Below are 19,468 nucleotides of genomic sequence, written 5' to 3'. Positions count from 1 at the left end.
ACACAATTGCCAGGCAATGACCATCTCCATCAAGAGAGAATCCAACCATCACCCCTTTATGTTCAATGGCATTATCATCACTGAATCCCTCATTATCAACATCCTGAGGGTTACCATTGACCAGAAATTGAACTGGACTAGCCAGATAAAAACTGTGGCTGTAAGAGCAGGTCAGAGGCCAGGAATCCCGCGATGCGTAACTCACCTCCTGACTCCCCAAAGCCTGTTCACCATCTATAAAGGCACAAGTCAGGAATGTGATGGAATACTCTCCACTTGCCTGGATGAGTGTAGCCCCCACAACACTCAAGAAGCTTGACACTATTCAGGACAAAGTAGCCTGCTTGATAGGCACCACATCCACAAACATTCACTCACTCCAGCACCGACGCACAGTAGTAGCAGTGTGTACCATCTACAAGATGCACTGCAGGAATTCACCTAGCCTCCTTAGACAGCACCTTCCAAACCCACGACCACTAACATCTAGAAGGACAAAGGCAGCAGATAGATGGGAACACCACCACCTGGAGATTCCCTTCCAAGTCACTCACCATCCTGACTTGGAAATATATCGCAGTTCCTTCACTATTGCTGGATCAAAATCCTGGAACTCCCATCCTAACAGCACTGAGGATGTACCTACACCACTTGAACTGCAGCAGTTCAAGAAGGCAGCTCATCACCACCTTCTCAAGGGCAAATGGGGATGGGAAATAAATGCTGGCTCAGCCAGCGATGCTCACATCCCATGAATGAATTTACAAAAGCACCGTGGGTATACCTACGCCAGATGGACTGCTGTGGTTCAAGGCAGTAGCTCACTAGCACATCCTCAAAGGCAATTAGGGATGGGAAATAAATGCTGGCCTTTCTAGTGAGGCGCACATCTCAAAACCAAATGAATAAAAACAATTAACCATGGAAATCGAATTCAAACCTGGTGCTGTCTTGATGAGGAGGAATTTCTTCCCTCAGAGGGCAATGGATCTGTGGAATTCTGTACCACAGAGGGCTGTAGAGGCTGGGTCGTTAAGTATATTTAAGGCTGAGATAGATTTTTAATCAGTAAGGGAATTGAGGGTTACGGGGAAAAGGCAGGAAAACGGAGTTGAGGATTATCAGATCAGCCATGATCTCATTGAATGAAGGAGCAGACTTGATGGGCCGAATGGCCTACTTCTGCGCCTACGTCTTATGGTCTGTCCTCACCTTAAGTGCGAACACATTCTAGTGGGAACTTGAAGAATTTTCCTTCATTCCTTAGCTAAGGTAACAGTGACTAACTTCAAACTGTTGCCCTGGCTGAGATCACAAGATTCATCCCATCCTATCCCATTCAGCTAAGAAAGAACAAACTTTCATCCATCCAAGAAACAGCCTTACAGTCAGCTCCAGGGGTGATTTCAGGACAGACCCTGGATCAAACATTCTTGCTTTGCACAGGCTTTGTAGCCACAGCCAGTGAAAGACACAGAGGCAGCTCACTTCACTGGTTGCCAAAAACCAAGCAGAAAATGGCACACACACAACACAGAATGGTAACTTAGTGATTATTTAACCAATAATCCAGAGGCTTGGACATGTTCAAATCCCACCACGGCAGTTAGGAAATGTAAACTCAGTTAATTAAACAAATCAGGAATATATGGTTAGTATCAGTAATGGTGAACATAAAACTATCAAATTGTCATAAAAAGACATCTGTTCACTATTGCCCTTTAGGGAAGGAAACCTGCCACCCTCACCCAATTTGGTCTAAAAAGAAGCAAAAATACTGTGAAAGTTGGAAATCTGAAATAAAAACAAAGTGTTAGAAAAATTCAGCAGGTCTGGCAGGACTTGTCGACAGAGACTAAAGAATCCAATATGACTCTTCATCGGAACACCGGTACAATGCTTTGTTTCTTTACTACACCCATTACCACCCCCTTTGCCTTTTGTTTCATGACATTCCTTTTTGTTCTACCTCTCCCCTTTCAACAGCGTAAAGCCCATCACATTTCTACCTCCCTTCAGTTCTGAAAAAGTTTCATATTGGACTCAAAACATGAACTACATTTCTCTCTCTCCGCAGATATTGCCAAACTTGCTGAGGTTTTTTCCAGCACTTTGTTTTTATTTCATTTGGGCAGACACTTGGTTCCAGATACATAGCAACGTGGCTGACTCTTTCCTGCCCTCTGAAACAGCCTGGCAAGTCACTCAGCTGTATTCCAAGACAGCGGGCTCACCAGCATCTTCTCAAGGGCAGTGAGGGTTGGGAGAGACAATAAATGCTGGCCTTGCCAACTGAATGTATTAAAACAAAAAAAATGGTTTCTCCTTTCATGATAAAGACAGAAGGTGGAAAACTCAGCAGGTCTGGCTGCATCTGTAGCGAGAGAGAGAAGCAGAGTTTACCTGGAGACCAATATAACTTCTTCAGATCGTATAAATCTCTTGCCTTTACTGAAGGTTTCCGTGGAGAGGAGCACTCAGAGTTTAAGTTATTTTTTTGTGGCCCTGATTTAGTGGGGCTGAAAAAAATCTACTTCAGTGCGGAGAGGAACACAATTAACATTTCGAGTCCATTTGACTCTTCAAAAGAACTAAGGAAATATAGAAAAGAGGTGAAATATAAGCTGGTTTAAGGGGTTTGGGACAGGTAGAGCTGGATAGAGGGCCAGTGATTAGTGGAGATAACCAAAAGATGTCATAGACAAAAGGACAAAGAGGTGTTGAAGGTGGTGATATTATCTAAGAAATGCGTTAATAGGTAACATTAAGGGTAGAAAGCAGGACGAGCAAGGTACAGATAGCCCTAGTGGGTGTGGGGTGGGGGGAAGGGATCGAAATAGGCTAAAAGGTAGAGGTAAGACAATAAGACTGTAAGACATAGGAGCAGAAATTAGGCCAGTCGGCCCATCGAGTCTGCTCTGCCATTCAATCATGGCTGATAAGTTTCTCAAACCCATTCTCCCGCCTTCTCCCCGTAACCTTTGATCCCCTTACCAATCAAGAACCTATCTATCTCGGTCTTGAATACACTGAATGACCTGGCCTCCACAGCCTTCTGTGGCAATGAATTCCATAGATTCACCACTCTCTGGCAAAAGAAGTTTCTCATCTCTGTTCTAAAAAGTCTTCCCTTTACTCTGAGGCTGTGCCCTCGGGTCCTAGTCTCTCCTACTAATGGAAACATATTCCCCACATCCACTCTATCCAGGCCTTTCAGTATTCTGTAACTTTCAATCAGATCCCCCTTCATCCTTCTAAACTCCCATCGAGTATAGACCCAGAGTCCTCAAACGTTCCTCACACGTTAAGCCTTTCATTCCTGGGATCATTCTCGTGAACCTCCTCTGGAACCTCTCCAAGGCCAGCACATCCTTCCTAAGATACGGGGCCCAAAATTGCTCACAATATTCTAAAGGTGATCTGACCAGAGCCTTATAAAGCCTCAGCAGCACATCCCTGCTTTTATATTCCAGTCCTCTCAAAATAACTGCCAACATTGCATTTGCCTTCCTAACTACCGACTCAACCTGCAAATTAACCTTAAGAGAACCCTGGACTAGGACTACCAAGTCCCTTTGCACTCCAGATTTCTGTATTTTCTCCCCACTTAGAAAATAGTCTATGCCTCTATTCTTCCCACCAAAGTGCATGACCTAACACTTCACCACGTTGTATTCCATCTGCCACTTCTTTGCCTCCTCAATACTACCTGTCCCTCCACCTATCTTTGTATCATCTGCAAACTTAGCCAGGATGCTCCCAGTTCCTTCATCTAGATCATTAACGTAGAAAATGAAAAGTTGCGGTCCCAACACTGACCCCCACGGAACTCCACTAGTCACCTGCCGCCATCCTGAGAAGGACTTATCCCCACTCTCTGCCTGCTGCCCCATAGCCAATCTTCTATCCACGCTAATACCTTGCCTCTAACACCATGGGCTCTTATCTTACTGAGCAGCCTCAATGAATGGAAATACATTTAAAAATAATGGAAATAGGTGGGAAAAGAAAAATCTATATAAATTATTGGAAAAAAGGTGCATCGGAAAGGGGGTGGGGATGGAGGAGAGAGTTCATGATCTAAAATTGTTGAACTCAATATTCAGTCCGGAAGGCTGTAAAGTGTCTAGTTTGAAGATGAGGTGCTGTTCCTCCAGTTTGCGTTAAGCTTCACCGGAACAATGCAGCAGGCCAAGGATGGACATGTGGGCATGAGAGCAGGGTGGAGTGTTGAAATGGCAAGTGACAGGGAGGTCTGGGTCATGCTTGCGGACAGACTGAAGGTGTTCTGCAAAGTGGTCACCCAGTCTGCGTTTGATCTCTCCAATGGAGAGGAAATCGCATTGGGAGCAGCGAATGCAGTAGACTAAATTGAGGGAAGTGCAAGTGAAATGCTGCTTCACTTGAAAGTAGTGTTTGGGCCCTTGGACAGCGAGGAGAGGGGAAGTAAAGGGGCAGGTGTTGCACCTTCTGCGGTTGCATGGGAAGGTGCCGTGGGAGGGGGCAGAGGTGTAGGGGGTGATGGAGGAGTGGACCACGGTGTCCCGGAGGGAACGATCCCTGCAGAATGCCGTCGGGGGGATGAAGGGAAGATGTGGTTGGTGGTGGTATCATGCTGGAGATGGTGGAAATGGCGGAGGATGATTCTTTGAATGCGCAGGCTGGTGGGGTGATAAGTGAGGACAAGGGGGACCCCATCAGGTTCTGGGAGGAATAGGAGAGTGTGAGGGCAGATGCGTGAGAGATGGAGTGGACACGGTTCAGGGCCCTGTCAACCACGGTGGGTGGAAAACCTCGGTTAAGGAAGAAGGAAGACATGTCAGAGGAACTGTTTTTGAAAGTGGCATCATCAGAACAGATGTGACAAAGGCGAAGGAAGAGAGAGAATGGGATGGAGTCCTTACAGGAAGCGGGGTGTGAGGAGCTGTAGTCGAGGTAGCTGTGGGGGGCGGTAGGCTTGTAACGAATATCTCTCTCCAGAAATTGAGACAGAGGTCAAGGAAGGGAAATGTCAGAGACGGACCACGTGAAAATGATGGGAGTGGTGGAAATTGGAAGCAAAATTCATCAATTTTTTCCAGGTCCAGACGAGAGCATGAAGCGGCACCGAAGCAATCATCGATGTACCGGAGAAAAAGTTGTGGGAGGGGTGCGGAGTGGGACTGGAACAAGGAAGGTTCCACATAACTTCATTCAGTGGGTTGCCTGGGGCCGGAGTTGGCGCATGCGCGGTGGCCAATGTTTACCTCCTTCACTGGGTGGTTGTGTTGTGAGAGGGGAGGGGGTGGGGTGCGGGAAGACGAACTGGGCGACGGTTAAAAGATAAAATGCGGCTTCAATCAGTCACCGAGGAGCAGTGATTTCACTCCCCCTTTCTAGCACATTCTCTGAGGGGTCCCCGGCCTCCAGCGAGAAGAGAATAAAAAAAACCCACACAAGAGCCGCCTCACCTCTCGGCGTCTCTGGGCAACGGAGCTCGGCGCTGATCCTGCTGCGATTCAGGGGTCCTGCGAAGACTCGACATCCTTCACTTTTGTTTTTGTCTTATCCTACTCCTCCCTTTCCCCCCCCCCCCCCCCCACCCCACGCCGCCGCCCCCCACCCCTCGTGGAAAAAGAGAAAGAGCTTAGATCTTAGTTTGTATGTTATTTCTTTTTTAAAAGAGAATGATCAAGCCGCTAAGGCTGGCTGCCGGCACCGCCAACAGCCACCGCCATTAGCAACAGCGGCCGCCAACAGACGGTCGGGTCCTCCAACGTCCCATCGTGCACAGCGCCGACTCCCAGAGGGGCGGGGCTTAGGCGGACCCATCCGCTGCCCTTCGCCCTCTCCTGCCAACCCCTTCCGCCCTCAGGGGATCCTGGAGCCCACTTGCAGAGAGGAAACCAACCGTTTCTTTTCTTTATTCTGTCATGGGACGCGAGCGTCGCGGCCGCCGCCAAAGGCCAGTGTTTGTTGCCTGTCCCTAATTTGCCCTTGAGTTGAATGGCCTTGCAAGGCCATTTCAGAGGAGGAGAAGGAGGAGGAGGAGGAGGGGGGGGGGGGGGGGGGGGTGGGCAGGGAGCGTTTAAGAGTCAACCACATTGCTGTGGATTTGGAGTCACCTGTAGGCCAGACTGGGATAAGGATGGCAGCTTACCGCCGCCCCCCCCCCGCCCAAAAAGGATAAGAGTTACCAACCCACCAGGATTGGCCCGGAGTCTCCAGGAATTGAGGATCAACATACAGGACCCCACTGCGCGCAACCCTGGAGAAAAATCATCCGGACGTTGAAAAAAAATTCTGTGTCATTTTCTTTGAGGGTTTTATCTTGGCCAGATATAAAAATTATTGCAAATGGTGGAGAAAGAAAGGTTGTTTCGGCCGATAGTCAAGCATCATCCGATTGGGTAATGATGAGTCTTTTTGCTTTCCAGTTGACTTAGGAAGGCAGTATGTCGCAAGGATGGATGTGTTGGCTAACGAATGGCTGGAGCATGGGGACAAGACATGTGATAAAACCTCCAGGAATATATATAATCACAATTGGCAACCCTAGTTTGATGGATGTGTACATCAATGGCAAAGCCAGCATTTGTTGCCCATCCTTAACTGCCCTTTCACTGAGTGGCTTACTCAGCCATTTCAGAGAGCAGTTAAGAGTCAGCCACATTGCTGTGGATCTGAAATCATATGTAGGCCAGACTGGGTAAGGGCAGCAGATTTCCTTCCCTAAAGGGACATTAGCGAACCAGATGGGTTTTTATGACAATCAATGATCATTTCATGGCACCGTTACTGAGACTAGCTTTCAATTCCAGATTTTTAATGATTGAATTTAAATTCCATGGTGCGATTTGAACCCATGTCCACTGGGTTCTGAAGAAGGACTTGAAACATTAACTCTGTTTCTCTCTCCACAGAGGCTGCTAGACCTGTTGAGTTTTTAGTCCCCTGGGCATTAGCCTGGGCCTCTGTGACATTACCACTGTGCCACCTTCTTTCCCAAAATACATCTGAAATGCTAACAAAGGAGGAATTTGCTTCTCAGCCTGTGCCTTTCAGAACTCCCAAGGCATTTTTACAGCCAAGGAAAATCTTGGGGATCCACTGTTGCACAGCAATTTTCCATCATCAGCAATGAGATAATGACCAGGGGGCGTCATAAGATCAGAATATTATCTCATTGCTGTTTGTGGGAAATTGCTGGGCAACAACATTGACGGGTGAAGGATATTGATGCGAGTTTGGATATGGGTGGCAGAGATTTCAATGAGCTCAAGTTTATGGAGAGTGGAAAAAGGGAGACCGACCTTGGGAGCATTGGAATAGTCCAGAGCAAATTATCGTGCATGCTAAAAATCTGAAATAAAATAAGAAAATAGGAGAAATACTCAGCCAAGTTTGGCAGCATCTGTAACCAGAAGAAAGGTCACAGACCTGAAACATTAACTCTGTTTCTCTGTCCGCAGATGCTGCCAGACCTGCTGAATATTTCCAGCATTTTCTGTTTTTATATTATTGAAATAGAGGTAACAAAGGCAAAGATCCTTAACAAAGGCAGCAGATAAGCTGAGGCAGAATTGGAGTTGAGCAATGTTACACATAAGAAATAGCTGAAGAGGGCCTTTCGGCTTTGTCAAGCCTGCTCCACCATTTAGTGCAATCATTGCTCATCTTCTACCTCAACTCCATCTTCCTGCACTATCCCACAGATCTTAATTCTCATAGGGCAGAATTTTCACCTCGGTGGGTGGGCGCGCACCTGACCTGCTCGAGCGTGAAATGATGCATGATGACATCGGGCAAGTGTCCCAATGTCAACAAGCAGTCGCACGATAGTTCAGTCGGCAGGCGCTCACACAGGAATCAGCAGCATGCCTGTTGACAATTAAAAGGCCTATTAAGGCCATTAAAGTATCAATTAACTTAAACTTTTGCTGTCCATCCAACCTTATGTTTGGCAGGAGGGCAAAAAGGCCAAGCGGCCTTTGCATTTTTTTAGAGACCTCATCCACGGGCAGGATGAGGTTTCCAACATCAAATAAAAATAGAAATTTTAAATTGAATTTATAACACATCCCTACTCCTGTGACAGAGTCACATGAGGGGCTTTGTTTTATAATATTTTTAAATTCTTTATTTGTAATTTTTAAAGCTCTTCATTGCCTCAGGGAGATTTTCAAGCGCTCGTGCGAATTTCCCTGCTTGCCCTCCTCCCCTACCCCCACAGGCAGCGCTGAGCACTGCTGGTCGCATTTCACGCTGGGCGGGCCTTAATTGGCCCACCAGCGTGAAATCATGGCCCGGCCCCACTCGCGCGTGGTGGTCGGCTTCCTGACCATCCCCACCAAGGCCGTTCGACAAGGGCAAAATTCTGCTCCTAGTATCCAAAAAGCCCACCAACTTGAGTATATACTCATTGAACAAGCATCCGCAGCCCTCTGGAATAGAAAATTCCAAAGATCCACAACTCATTGAGTAAAGAAATTTCTCCTCTTTAAGGGTAGCACTTGGTCTATGTGATCTCCTGGACTGAGTTTCAATCACCTGAGCAGTCGCAGAAGAATCGTCACAGGGATAGAAGTCGGCAGTTTTGGTGATGGAATATATGTGCGGGTGAAAGATCGGCTCGGGTCAAATAGGATGACAAAGTTGTGAAATAGCTGGTTCAGGCTCTGACACCTTTAACTATGCCACGTTCCGTTGGTACTGCAATAAAAGTGTCAAGCCAGGTTACGTGATCTTCACTAGTTTTGAATGACCATGTGGCTCAGTGGCAACAGTACTGCCACTGAACTGAGACTGACACATCAAATGTCATTATATTTTGTACATTTCTAAATTTTAAAGTCCTATCAGTTGTGAAGTATCAAATTGCTTTTAAAATTAACCACAGTGCAACATTTAAATGCAAAAACAGAGATGATGCAAGATGGTACAGTCCAAGCTATAAAGATTCCACAAATCAGCGGGCAACTTTATTATTGACTGCAACAGTGAAATTTTAATTTTATTTTACTTTGTGCTTATGGTATTGGCTTCAGCCTCGATGACAGCATGTAACCCAATACCAACATTTCTGGTACAATTAAATTGGTCCAGGTCTCATAGAAAGGTACAAAGGCAACATTTGATAGGAGAGTATATAATTCTAAAGCTACTGCCCACAGCCCTGACTAGGATGATTTTCTCCTTTGTTTAGCCTTAGGAAGTGTGCAGTTCCCAAGTGCAATGAAGAACAAATAGGGAGGACCCATTGTGCCAAATGCGGTAAGATGCACCTTAGGTAACAAGGGCATTGTAAGCCTTTTATCTCATCTTCTATGGTGTAAAACTGTTTTTCATAATTAAACATTGGGAAGACTATTTTCTTCAGCATCACCAACCCCTGCATAAACTTCATCTCCACCAATTCCATCCCCCTCCATGGCTCAACGTAGTATCAACGTATACCAGAGATGACCCACCCTGTTTGACCCTGAGCTTCTGACCCCATGTCCTCACTGTCACAAAGACCATTTACTGCCAATTCCTTAGCATTGAACCCCTCTACCTCAGCTCATCCATTCTATTGTCACCCCCAGACTTAACTATTCCACGTTCTTTTGGCTGGCCTTGCATCCCCCACTATAAAATTCAGCTTATCCAAAACTTTGCTTGTTGTATCCTAACTTGCACAAAGTCTCACTCACCCATTGCTCACTGGCCTAGATTAACTTGTGGTCTCTCAACACTTCAAATTAAAAGTTTCCATCATCATGTTTAATTGCCTTCATGGCCTTGGCCCTCCCTAACTCCATAACCCTTTTCAGCCCTACACCCTCCAAGAACTCCAGCTCTCTTAGCCACCCAAATTTCTCCCATAGACCTCTGATATTCCACTTCTTTCTCCTCCTTTGAAAGAAAGATTTGCACTCCTGTAATACTTTTCATGACCTCTGGACATCCCAAATCACTTTACAATCATTAAAGCACTTTTGAAGAGTAATCACTGTTCTAATCTACAAAAAACAGGCAGCCAATTTGAGAAACTCACCAAGGTTTCTTCTCCCTCCAAGCCTGGGATCTCCTGGGGGAATCTAGAAAAGTTTAAAGATGAGGGGTCTCCTATGTAAGATGGAGCTGAGGAAGATTTTTTTTCCTCTCAGAGGATTGTTAGTATTGGAATTCTCTTCTCCAGAGAGCAGTGGATGCTGGGTCATTGAATATATTCAGGGCTGAGTTAGACAGATTTTTGATTGAAAAGGAAGTCAATGATTATGAGGGGCAGGCAAGAGAGTGGTGTTAAGGCCACAATCAGATCAATGCCTTGAAGATGTGCTAAATGCCAAATAATGATTTTTAATCCAATGGCTGGAAACCTGAATTGAACTTTTAAAAACAGACTTAAGAAAAAACAGAGCCTAAAGTGACTTGAACTCACAGCCCAAGACAGCTAGCCACAATTTGCATTACTGTAAATTCCACATTCCCATTCACTGGAGTGCAGTCAGGTCATGATTTCAGAAGGACTCACATCACCCGTCTCATTAGGAAGGCATCTATAGCAATCACCTGAGGTTTCAACTGTTGGAGACAGGCCATTAAGACTAATTGCAGGGACAATAGAACCCTGATTATCACTGATTTGGCAAGTATATTCTTTCCACAAAAATTTGTTGTGGTCAAGTGAGGGGAAGACAAAGAGGGAAGCCATTTGACCCTTCCTCAACTGGTTGTAACATCAGCCATGATCTTATTGAATGGAGATGAGCTAATCCAGTAACCTTTGGAATACACAGACAATGTCTTTTTTTGAATCCCCATAGTAGTTGGAGAAGGAGGGTCACATGACAAGTCAACCCTTTGTATGTTTTAAGCACATGTTTTCTCAGCAGAACTGAGGACAAGTAGGGAGAAGACTTAAGTGTGGTTTCTCCTGCCTCCTTTTTCCTCCAACCCACCTGGTTATCTTCAAGCCATGTTTTTCTGACTGTGATCACCCATGGCATCTTGCTGCAGACAGAGACTTCTCACAAGAATCCAACCCAGCGCTACTGTCCCCCAAAGGTCAACCAACTTGATCATCAACATCTTTAAATCGGAGGCACCAAGACCATCGAATTCAGCCTGAAGCCGGCTGAGTCACCAAACTACAGGCTGTTTTATGGACTCCAATTTGGCCAACCTATCCTTCCCCGTTCTGTAATCTGTATTTGTGTGTGCATTTCGAATGTGTGTGTGAAAGTTGGAGTGAATATTATTTTAATTGGGTCGCTTTAAGTATAATAAAGCTAAACTCTTTCTATGTTAAACTCAAGGAAACCTATCCTGTTGGTTCCTTTATGATCACAGTGCTTAAACAGTTAAGTACTCACTAAATTGTGAGTATATCCTTTTCAAACAAAAAACCTTTTAAGGTCAAGTGAGGAGAGGGCAAAGAGGGGAACCATTCAACCCCTCCTCACCTGGTTGTAACATCAGCCTTGATCTTATTAAGTGGTGGAGCAGCCTCGATGGGCCAAATGGTCTATTCCTGCTCCTATTTGTTATGTTCTTAATACAACTGACTGCTTAAGAGTGCAGTTAACAGTTAATCACTTTAATGCAGGACTGGAGTCACATATAGGCCAATCTGGGTAAGGCTGAGAGTTTTCCTTACCCTAAATGACATTAGTTCTTCTTTATAAGGATCCAACAATTTCACGGACATTTTTCGTTGAATTTTTAAAATTGAGTTCAAATCCTTAAACTATCAAAATAGGACTTGATTCCCCATCTTTAGATTACAAATCTAGTAATGTAACCAATGCACTACCATGCCCCATAGCTCACAGAATCAGAACCACAGAATTGGTACAGCACAGAAGAAGGCCATTCAGCCCATCATTTCTGCACCTACTGCCACACCCCATTTTTTCCCTGTAACAGGGCATTTTTCCTTGTCAACTAATAATCTAATTCCCTTTTGAATGCCTCAATTGAACCCACCTCCACCACATTCTGAGGCAGCAATTCCAGATCTTAATCACTCACTGTGTGAAAAAGTTTCTCTTCATGTTGTCAGGAAATAGAGATAGTTCAAGTAAGTTATATGTGTATTTGGATGTGTTAAGAATAAAGTATATCTTTAAATTTAAGTTTAATTTATATTTTTTTCTATTTGTGAGTTAAAAGTTGAAACGTAGATTTAGTTCAATTTTTGAGGGAGACAGCAGGTCTAAAGCTGTTTGTATACCTACATTTCTAATAAGTTTTATGACTCTTGGGGAGAAGTTAAAGCAAACACAAGAGTAGAAAAAAAAACTGCTGTTGCTTGGGATCCAAAGGGGCAGGACTCACACACACACACACACACACACACACAAAATCCAGAAGAAGCAGTTTGAATGCAATTGGAAGAAGGTGCCAGGACAGGCAGGACCTGAAAAGGGACAGATAGTAGGTTCCAAATTAAAGAGGAAAGTCCCCAAAATCCAGGGGAGTGGAACAGGAGAAAGTCCCAAGAAGACCTTCTAGACAAAGGAAGGACAGGAACCTGGAAAAGGCCCTGTTAAGTGAAGTTAAGAGTGAGGAATAGAGGAAGGCTTTGAGCTTAAAGGAAGAAAAGCTGCCAGAAGCAGATTCAAAGCAAGAGGCCAGAAGACCCAAAAAGATGGTTGAAGATCTGCAACTCTTTGCTGTGGGCATGTGAAGAAGTGATGTATGGTTGATGGCTGAGTCAGTGAGGGATGGCATTTGGAAGAAAGTTTGAATGCATGAGGTTACCCAGAGGAGAGAAACATTGGAAGGAGAGTTTGAAACTGGAAGTGGACCCTTGTGGAAGGCATTTGACAGAAAGCTGCGGTTTCGGAGAAAATTCCAAAGGGAGTTCTTAGAGAGTGGAGATTGAAAACCCTCATGTGAAAGACGGAGTCCAGTGAGACTGGTTGGCTCCCGGTGTGACAAGTGTCTGGGAGGGAGCTGATGAGAGATTCATAGCATCTGTTTGGAGTGACATCGGTCACTTAGTTTTAGAGTGAGGTGTGCCTGACCACAGGTTGTCTATTGATTTACATGGACTGTGTACTTACTGTGAGCATTAAAGTATATGATAGCTTTTGTAACTTATATCTGTAAAAGTATCGTTGTAGTTGAAGGAATATTATAATATAGTTAATTTTTTCTGGTTTAATAAATATTTTATTCTTTTGTTAAAAGTTCATTAACTGACTCCAGTGACTGTTCAGTAGCCACTCTCCACGTATCTAAACAAACAAATAAAAGTTAGGATCTATCAAGCCAACTTCCACCTGGGGATCAGGCTTGCACAGTAGTAACATCAGCTGGGATCACAATAATGTCTTCATTTCTTCTTTTGGCCATTACCTTTAATCTGTGCCCTCTCGTTCTCACTCCTTTCATGAGTGGGAACAGTTTCTCCCTATCTCCTCTGTCCAGGCCCCTCATGATTTTGAATACCTCTATTAAATTTCCTCTCAGCCTTCTCTTCTCCAAGGAAAACAGTCCCAACTTCTCCAATCTATCTCCATAACTGAAGAACGTTTTGTGATTTTTATGTGGAGGATCTTCTCCATGCTAGGTTCCATTCCTTTAAGATGGCCCAAGATAATGAGTGGAACAGCATCATAAGTAATGCTAGAACTTAGGCCATTAATCCACATCTAAACCAAAGACAAAAGGGTTGCTGTAGCTGCATCTTAAGATTCAAAAACGTTCCACAGCAGAAAACCAGCTGCAAAGGTCCATACATTGTTTCTGCTGTTGTGTGGAACTCTCTCTCCCACATAGCATTAGCAACTCAATCTCTTTCCTACACATTGAAACATAATATTAGAGGTGAATCAGAACCAGGATTATTGGGGTTGGTTATAGACTGAAGGATGTCCATTATTACCGGTTGTACATTACCACAGTTACAAATGGGAGGTTGTTAAGTTTCAGTGTGTTTTTAATTTAGGGTAAAATGGTGGAATGAAGGAGGCCATGTGACCTGTTCTGAATTCTGCTGACGACAAGACTGGATGGCTTGGGTGTTAGCTTAAAGGGACACACCGTGTTATGTTACTGGGAAAAATGTGCAAGGTGTTCACAACTGTAAACAATGACAAAAGTATCTGTGTATGGTGGATAGACTGATTGCCTCCAAAACCTCAGGAAGGTTTTAGAAATGTCAGTTTTCGTAAATGGTTATACTTTAAACTGTCTATTTAGTTTCAAAATGAAATGAGCTTGAGAGTCTAAAGGATAGCTAATGTCCATTTCTTCCTAGATACAAGGTTGTGTGATTCATGTTGCCACGGAGATGAGCTTTGAGAGGGGGAGAGTCCATTGGGAGCCATTGTAGGAAGGGTTTGAGGTTGTTTTCTTAAAATATCACTGAACCTCACAGACAGTCTCAGTCTGCAAGAATCCAAAGAGAGCTCAGAGTTAGAAACAGAAAGTCTCTATTGTTCACAATGCAAGAATAAGCATGGGAGCTCATGATAGAATTGAGGAGCTCGAGTTCATGAGAATTTACAGAAGACTGGGAGATTGGCCTACCTTTGGCTAGAGGCAGGAATCTCTAGGGTAACCATAATTGTAAAAGGCAGTTCAGGGATTAGGAGTTACTTGGCTAAAAAAGGAAAAGAGGAGAAACAAGTCCTCAGGAGCTAAGAATCACTTTGAACTGGTTCGGGGAGAATACAGTGTCCGCTTAAGGGACAAAGTAAAGTATAACCGTGGAGGGAGATTTTCGGTCATCTTAGAGCATAAACAAAGACATTTTTCTGTAGTTTCGAGTACAAGTTGGATATGAAATGATGTTTTGTCCATTTGCTTTTAGTTTTTTGTTACAGTAAAAGCCTTAAAACTTGAAATATTATTGTGCAATTGGCTAGCGTTCTCCCATTGTGATCTTGCTAGGCATTATCCCTTGACAATGCTGTTCTCGCTGATTTATTTTTCCAAAAATCACTCTATTTGTATGATTTGCAAAAGTATATTACGTAACAGCTCACATTCGGCAGTACATAAAGTGCAAAACAGTTTAATTTCTTCAGTACTGTATGTGGCACTCTGGTACTATTACAGGTTACTTAAAATTACAGGTTATTTTTACAATATTCATTTCATGTGAAACATTCTCTGGTGCATACAGAACAAGGAGTTTTACATCGGTTCCAGTCTCTTGGTAACCTATGGCGAGAGGGCCTTAGAGTTTGGCCTTTACCCCCGTTGTAGCAATTGCCCAAAGCTTTTCTGCATCCCTCAGCATGTAGTCCTGAACCTTGGAATATGCCAGTCTGCAACACTTGGCCGTTAACAGCTCTTTGAACATGAAGACCAGCAAGTTTTGGACAGACCAAAGAGTATCTCGCCAAGTTAATGGTCCTCCAACAGCATTTTCAAAAATATACTTTATTCATAAAATATCTAAAAAAAACATCCCAAATCAAAAAGGAAGAAAAGCTCAGGGGGAGGGCGTGGAATGGCAGTATTGCTTGAAGATGGCATTACAGTACAGGAGAGACAGGATGTTCCAGAGGGGTCAAGAATTTCTCTGGCTAGAGGTAAGGAATGAAAAAGATGCAATAATGTTGATCGGTGTAGTATATAGACCACAAACTAGTGGAAGGGATGTAGAAAAACAACTCTGCAAAGAAATTACAGAGGGATACAAGAATTATAGAGTAGTTATATAGGGGGACTTCAATTATCGAAATATGGACAGGGATATGAATCATGCAAAGGTACAAGAGGGGCAAGAGTTCCAGGAATGTGTTCAAGGTCATTTTCTGCAGTGGTACATTTCCGGTCCAACAAAAGGAAAGGCACTGTTGGCCCAAGTGGATCAAATACCAGTGGGAGAGCATTTACAGAATAGTGACCATTGTATCATAAGGGTTAAGTTGACCATGGAAATAGACAAGGAACAAACAAGAGCAGGGATACTTAATTGGGAGAAAGCCAACTTCGATGGGATGAGAATGCATCTGATTCACGTGAGCTGGAATCAAACGTTGGCAGTAAAGGCAGTGACTGAACAATGGGCCACCTTCAAAGAAAAAGTATTTCAGGTAATGTCAAGGTATATTCCCTTGAAGGGGAAAGGTAGGACAAATAAATCCAGAGTGCCCTGGATGACGGGAGAGACAGAGGTGAAGCTGAAAAGGAAGAAGTGCATGTACAACAGATGTCAGGTAGAAAATACAAAGGAGAATCAGGGTGAATATAGAAGGACCAGAGGGGAAGTGAAAAAACTAATAAGAAAAGGAAGGAAACAGCATGAGAAGAGACTGGCAGCTGATCTTAAAAGATAATCCCAAGTCTTGTTTAAGCATATAAATAACATAAAGGTGGTAAACGAAAGAGTAGGGCCAATTAGGGATAAAAAAGGGGACTTGCACATGGAGGCAAGAGATAAAGCAGAGGTATTGAATGAGTATTTTGCATCTGTCTTTACAAGGAATGAAGATGCTACCAAGGCCAAAGTGAGAGAGGAGGTAACTGATGCACCAGAATAATTTACAATTGAAGAGGAGGAGGTTTTAGAAAGGCTTTCTATACTTAAAATAGATAAGGTACCAGAACCGGATGAGATGCATCCAACAATACTGACAGAAGTGAGAGGGGGAATAGCAGAGGCACTAATAGCAGATAATCTTCCAGTCTTCCTTAGACACAGAAATGGTACCAGAGGACTGGAGAACTGCAAATGTTACACTTTTATTCATAAAGGGGTATAAGGATAAAGTCAGCAACTGCAGACCAGTCAGTTTGACTTCAGTGATAGGGAAACTTCTGGAAGCTATAGACTGTGCAGGATAATGAAGCGAAAATCATGTTTACCTAACTTGCTGTAGTTTTTTGAGGAGGAAACAGGGAAAGTTGATAAGGGCAACGCTGTTGATGTGGTCTATGTGGATTTTCAAAAGGCATTTGATACAGTGCCACACAACAAATGTGTGGGCAAAATTCAAGCTCATGGAATAAAGGGAAAGTAGGCACTTGGATAAGAAATTGATTGAATGACAGGAAACAAAGAGCAGTGGTTAATGGTTGTTTTTCAGATTGGAGGAAGGTTTGTAGTGGACTTCTCCAGGGGTCAGTGTTGGGACCCTTGCTCATCCTGATATATATGAATGACCTAGAATGTGGAGTTAAGGGCATGATTTCAAAATTTGCGGATAATACGAAGATTGGAAACATTGTCAACTGTAATGAAGACAGTCTTGAACTTGAAAAGGACATAGATATGTTGGTGGATTGGGCAGACAGGTGGCACATGAGGTTCAATGCAGAGAAGTATGAACTGATTCATTTTGGCAGGAAGAATATGGAGAGATAATATAAAATAAAGGAAGATACTCTAAAGGAGGTGCAGGAACAGAGGGACCTTTGTGTATATGTAGATAAGTAATTGAAGGTGGCAGGGCATGTTGAGAGAGCGGTTAATAAAGCATATAGTATCTTTGGCTTTATTAATAGGGCATTGAATACAAGGGTATGGAGGTCATGTTGAACTTGTATAAGGCCTCATCTGGAATGCTGCACCCAGTTCTGGGTGCCATTTGAAGACACTGGAGAGAATACAGAGGGGATTCACAAGAATGGTTCCAAGGACAAAGAACTGTAGCTATGAGAATAGGTTGGAGAGCTTGGGACTGTTTCCCTTGGAGAAAAGAAGGCTGAGAGGAGGTATTCAAGACCCTGAGGGGTATGAACAGGGTAAATAGTGAGAAACTGTTTCCACTCAAGGGAGTATCAAGAACTAGAGGGCACAGATTCAAAATAATTGGAACAAGGAGTAAATGTGATGTGAGGAAAAGTTTTTTCACCCAGAGGGTGATTGGAGTCTGGAACGAACTTCCTGAAAGCTTCCTGGAGCTTACGAAAGCAATTAGGAGAGCAAGGAGGGGATATGAGAAAGCTCTGGCTGGTAAAAGTAGGGAAAATCTCAAGATATTCTATAAGTATATCAATGGGAAGAGGATAACCATGGAAAGAGTAGGGCCCATATGGACCAAGGGGGCAATCTATGGGTGGAGGCCAGAGTGTTGAACGAATACTTCACATCCGTCTTCACCCAAGAGAATGAGGATGAAGGTATCGAACTCGGGGAGAGAGACTGCGAGGTTCTTGAGCAAATTGATACAGGGAGTGACAAAATATTGGAGGTATTAGCAGGCTTAAAAGTGGAAAAATCTCCAGGTCCAGATGATTTGTGTCCCAGACTGCTGAGGGAGGCAAGGGAGGAGATCGCAGGGGCTCTGACCCAAATTTTTAATTCCTCTCTGGCTATGGGGGAGGTGCCAGAGGACTGGAGAACAGCTAATGTGTTTCCGCTATTTAAGAAGGGCTGTAGAGAGAAGCCAGGGAACTACAGGCCAGTGAGTCTTACGTCAGTGGTAGGGAAACTATTGGAGAAAATTCTGAAGAAGATAACCTATCTCCACTTGGAGGGGTAAGATTTGATCAGGGATAGTCAGCATGGTTTTGTCAGTGGGAGGTCCTGCCTAAGAAATTTGATTGAATTTTTTGAGGGGGTGACCAGGTGTGTAGATGAGGGTAGTGCAGTTGATGTAGTTTATATGGATTTCAGCAAAGCCTTTAACAAGGTTCCATATGGGAGACATATAAAGAAGGCAAATGCACATGGGATACAGGGTAATTTGATAAGGTGGATTCAAAATTGGCTTAGTTGTAGGAGACAGAGGGTGATGACAGAAGGGTGCTTTTGTGACTGGAAGCCAGATTCCAGTGGCGTACCACAGGGATCTGTGCTGGGTCCCCTATTATTTGTCATTTATATAAATGACATAGAAGACTATGTGGGGGCTAGGATTAGTAAATTTGCGGATGATACAAAGATTGGCTGGGTGGTTAATATTGAGGTTGAGTGTCTTGGGCTACAGGAAGATATAGACGGGATGTTCAAATGGGCAGATAAGTGGCAGATGGAATTTAACCCACACTTTGGAAGAAGTAATTTGACAAGGAAGTATTCAATGAATGTCATGACCCTAGGAAGTCCTGAGGAACAAAGGGACCTTGGTGTGTACATCCATAGATCTCTGAAGGCGGAGCGGCATGTTAGTGGGATGGTGAAAAAGGCTTACGGGACACTTGCTTTTATCAATTGAGGCATAGATTACAAAAGTAGGGAGGTCATGTTGGAGTTGTATAGAACTTTGGTGAGGCCACAGCTGGATTACTGTGTGCAGTTCTGGTCGCTACATTATAGGAAGGATGTGATTGCACTGGAGGAGGTGCAGAGGCGATTCACCAGGATGTTGCCTGGGATGAAACATTTAAGTTATGAAGAGAGGTTGGATAAACTTGCGTTGTTTTCATTGGAGCAGAAAAGACTGAGGGGCGATCTGATCGTGGTGTACAAGATTATGAGGGGCATGGACAGGGTGGATAGGGAGCAGTTGTTCCCCTTTGTTGAAGGGTCAGTCACAAGGGGACAAAAGTTCAAGGTGAGGGGCAGGAGGTTTAGGGGGGATGTGAGGAAAAGCTT

The 19,468-nt window shown here is 43.9% G+C and overlaps 2 protein-coding genes and 1 non-coding gene across 14 annotated transcripts in view; 2 read left to right on the top strand and 1 right to left on the bottom strand.

Annotated features, from left to right (window-relative positions):
• emsy (EMSY transcriptional repressor, BRCA2 interacting) overlaps positions 1-19,468 on the bottom strand; it is a 92,562-nt gene that overhangs the window by 67,191 nt on the left and 5,903 nt on the right. For 11 of the 12 annotated variants that reach the window (XM_041199010.1, XM_041199020.1, XM_041199022.1 and 8 more), the window contains exon 1: positions 5,451-5,571. The exons of the other annotated variant lie outside the window; for it this stretch is intronic. The gene's annotated coding sequence lies outside the window, so the exon portion shown is untranslated. Of the gene's footprint in view, positions 1-5,450; positions 5,572-19,468 lie in introns of those variants that run through there. 12 annotated transcript variants of the gene reach the window in all.
• Positions 2,410-2,521, top strand: LOC121284543. Its single transcript, XR_005944508.1, has one exon. It is a non-coding gene; the product is annotated as a U5 spliceosomal RNA (small nuclear RNA).
• Positions 6,120-19,468, top strand: part of LOC121284047 (52 kDa repressor of the inhibitor of the protein kinase-like) — a 51,152-nt gene continuing 37,803 nt past the window's right edge. Inside the window, exons 1-2 of the mRNA XM_041199026.1 lie at positions 6,120-6,389; positions 9,185-9,252. Coding sequence (XP_041054960.1) covers positions 9,248-9,252 — 5 coding nt within the window. The 5' untranslated portion in view covers positions 6,120-6,389; positions 9,185-9,247. The remainder of the gene's footprint in view (positions 6,390-9,184; positions 9,253-19,468) is intronic.

Source organism: Carcharodon carcharias, chromosome 11 (genome assembly GCF_017639515.1).
Source record: "Carcharodon carcharias isolate sCarCar2 chromosome 11, sCarCar2.pri, whole genome shotgun sequence".
Lineage (NCBI taxonomy): Eukaryota > Metazoa > Chordata > Chondrichthyes > Lamniformes > Lamnidae > Carcharodon > Carcharodon carcharias.
Note: the sequence above shows the minus strand (reverse complement) of the source record. Positions and strands in the feature narration are given on the sequence as shown.